Source organism: Amaranthus tricolor, chromosome 11, assembly GCF_026212465.1.
Source record: "Amaranthus tricolor cultivar Red isolate AtriRed21 chromosome 11, ASM2621246v1, whole genome shotgun sequence".
Taxonomy (NCBI): domain Eukaryota; kingdom Viridiplantae; phylum Streptophyta; class Magnoliopsida; order Caryophyllales; family Amaranthaceae; genus Amaranthus; species Amaranthus tricolor.
This window is the reverse complement of record NC_080057.1, coordinates 21,464,795-21,468,147: the sequence shown is the minus strand read 5'-3', so window position 1 is coordinate 21,468,147 and position 3,353 is coordinate 21,464,795. Positions and strand designations below refer to the sequence as shown.

The 3,353-nt window shown below is 40.7% G+C and overlaps 1 protein-coding gene across 1 annotated transcript; it reads left to right on the top strand.

Moving 5' to 3' along the window:
- Positions 1 to 441: 441 nt before the first annotated feature.
- LOC130826662 (uncharacterized) lies at positions 442 to 2,122 on the top strand. Its single transcript, XM_057692231.1, has 3 exons — positions 442 to 684; positions 777 to 1,032; positions 1,290 to 2,122. The coding sequence occupies exons 1-3, from the start codon at positions 442 to 444 to the stop codon at positions 2,120 to 2,122; spliced, it is 1,332 nt and encodes a 443-aa protein (XP_057548214.1).
- Positions 2,123 to 3,353: the final 1,231 nt, after the last annotated feature.

Here is a 3,353-nt window from a genome sequence, read left to right as displayed (position 1 = left end):
TCAATTCGAACATTGAACAATCAACCTCAGAACTCAAAGTTGCTGAGAAACTAAATTATCAAAACTACACAAAATGATGTAGATTAATGCAAATCGCAATAGAGAAGGGATAGGACGGGACGGCTCAACCATATTATCGCCGCCCCTCCTCGACCCACTGATCCGACATATTAGAAATGGAAGCAACAAGACTCAATGGTCTTTTCTTGGATTATTTCAAATATTGAATCAGATCTCATAAGCCAGTTTCTTAACTATACGACGACATGGGATTTATGGAATGGGATCTCAACACTTTTAAGCAGTGGCCGTGATGAACTACAGATCTTTGATCTGAGTTCCAAAGCAAGTTCACTTAATCAGAATAATGAGTCCATAAAGGCATATTTTGGGAATCTGACCACTACATGGAAGGAGATCGACCGTTGAATGCCCAACCCAATGAAGTGTGCAGATGATATAACCACATTTAACACCTTTATTCAAAAACAAAGGCTATTCCAGTTCTTGGTCGGAATCAATGATATGTTCGACAAGGAACGTCGTGACTTACTTAATCAAGAACCATTGCCAAGTCTACAAGTAGCCTATGCCACTATCCGGAGAGAAATCGCTAGGCGTGGGATCATGACCCACGTTTCATCACTAGGATCGAGTCCCTCAAAAATCGGAAGTGGGTTGGCGGTCAAACATCGGTCAGATAACTCCTCATTCCGGGGGGGTTTCAAAGACAAAACTCACCTGATATGTAGCTACTGCGGTGGAACACGGCACAGGAGGGCTGTTTTAAACTCATAGGGTTCCCGGAGTGGTGGGAAGAACACCGGCAGAGGAAGGCCGCCACCAAGGCTCAGTCAAGAACCGATGGCAAGGCCCATGTTGTCACCGGCATTTCCACCACCGAGGCACCATCAATCGACACAACCCACAACACAAGTGAAACAAAAATGGAGGGAAGAGAAACAGTAGAGGAAAAGACGGAAGAGAGAAAAACAAAGGGGATGGGGGAGTTGGGACACTTTCTTCTTATGGGTATTTATACCCACACTTCCTTCATTAACCCTAATAAACCCCAAATTAAACCCACAAATAAACCCACAAAAATCCCCACCATAAGTGGCCTTCCCAAAACCGTGGCCCAAATATAACCCCAAGCTCAAACACAATTCCAAATGGCCTTGGACTTCTATGTAAACCTATCTCATCTAAGTGGATATTTGATTGCAGGGCCACTAACACTATGACTTTTGACCCTCGTGATCGCTAAAATCGAACCCATATATAAACAGCCAATGGAAAGTGTATGGACGTTCATCAAGCTGGGCCCGTTAATATTTCATCACCAATACATTTAAAAAATTGTCTTTTGATACCTAACTTGTCTCACAAACTGTTGTCTATTAGTCAATTGACTAAGGAGCTTGACTGTACTGTTCTTATGACATCTACTGATTGTATTGTGCAGGATGCTTGTACTCGTATGTGCTGGGTATATTTTCTTAAACACAAAACTAAAGTTTTTGATGTCTTTGTTAAATTCTATAATATGCTTGGGACGCAATTTCAAACACAACTAAAAATTCTTCGATCAGATAATGGGAGGGAATACATGAACCAAAAAATGCATGATTTTATTTCGACCCATGGCCTTATCCACCAAACTTCCTGCCCATACACCCCACAACAAAATGGGGTTGCCGAACGAAAAAATCGTACCCTCCTTGAGATCACCCGAGCCCTGATGTTTGAAGCCAAAACCCCAGCTCATTTCTGGCCTGAGGTCATTTCCACTGCTTCCTACCTCACCATTATTTTTCCTACCAAAATTCTCCAATTTAAAACACCTCTCGAAACACTTCGCTGCTACGCAACCATTCCACCTTCTCATTCCCTAACACCTTGTGTCTTTGGCTGCATTGTGTATGTTCATCTCTCTCCTCATACCCGTCACAAACTTGAACCCTGTGTAGTTGAATGTGTTTTCCTTGGGTATGGGGTCACTCAAAAGGGCTATCGGTGCTTCGATCCTCTTCATAACAAATTGTATACTACTCTAGACTGTGATTTTTTTGAGAGTTCATACTACTATCCTAAATCAGATTCAGAACATTATGATTCATAATGTTATTATAGATTAATAGTAACATTTAAAATTAAAAATAAAATGGAAATTACGGGTTCCGGTCTACGGTTTACGGTTTTCACCAGACCGGAATTAATTACGGTTTTCCGGTCCGGTTTGGTGTGAAAATTTTAAAACCAGGACCGGACCGTAAACCGTTTTTTAAAAAAAAAAAAACCGGACCAGACCATTTAGACCATAGACCAGACCAAATATTTAAATTACGATTTGGTCCGGTTTGGTTTACGGTTTAGACCAAACCATGTTCAGCCCTAGATGAAGCTCTCCAGAATTCAAAAGGGCGGAAAGCTATGGAAGATGAAATTGCAGCTCTTAACAAGAATAACACTTGGGAGAAATGTGTATTACTTGAAGGCAAGAAAACAGTAGGTTGCAAGTGGGTGTTCTCAATCAAGTGCCATGTTGATAGAACAATCGAAAGGAACAAAGCTCGACTTGTTGTGAAAGGGTACACACAGACATACGAGATTATTCAGCAACTTTCTCTCCAGTTGCAAAAATTGATATTATCAGAGTTCTATTCTCAGTAGCTGCAAATAAGGAATGGCTTTTATACCAGTTTGATGTGAAGAATGCCTTTCTCCACGCTGAAATTGAAGAAGAGGTCTTTATGAGAGCACCACTGGGGTTTGCAGATGACTATGGACCATGAAAAGGGTGTAGACTCAGAAAGGCTTTGTATGGTTTGAAGCAATCCCTTAGAGCCTGGTTCGGAAGATTTACAACAACAATGAAGAAGTTTGGATGCAAGCAAAGCAACTCAGATTACACCTTGTTCCTTAAAAGGGAGAGGAAACCAGATTACTTGTCTCATTATATACGTTGATGACATGGTCATCACTGGAAACGACGAACTAGAGATTGGTGAACTCAAGAGAAAACTGTTTCTAAAATTTGAGATGAAGGACCTAGGAAACTTAAAGTACTTTCTAGCATTGAAGTCTTAAGGTCAAAGAAGGAGATCTTCATTAATCAGAAAAAATATATCCTTGATCTCTTAAATGAAATTGGCATGGTTGACTGTAAACCAGCTAAAAATCTAATTATAGTCCACCATGGATTACGAACTTAGCAAAATGGGGAGATGGCAGATAGAGAACAGTATCAGAAACTTGTGGGGAAACTCATATATTTGTCTCACACGAGACCTGACATCTCATATGCAGTTGGGGTTGTTAGCAGATTCATGCATCTTCCACAGGTTCAACAT

Excerpts from the sequence above, each read along its gene's own strand:
- LOC130826662 (XM_057692231.1), top strand. The coding sequence starts at position 442 with ATGAAGTGTGCAGATGATATAACCACATTTAACACCTTTATTCAAAAA. Across the intron at positions 685-776 it reads AAATCGGAAGTGGGTTGGCG|GAGGGCTGTTTTAAACTCAT; the intron begins GTCAAACATCGG and ends AACACGGCACAG. Across the intron at positions 1,033-1,289 it reads GGGACACTTTCTTCTTATGG|CCAATGGAAAGTGTATGGAC; the intron begins GTATTTATACCC and ends ATATATAAACAG.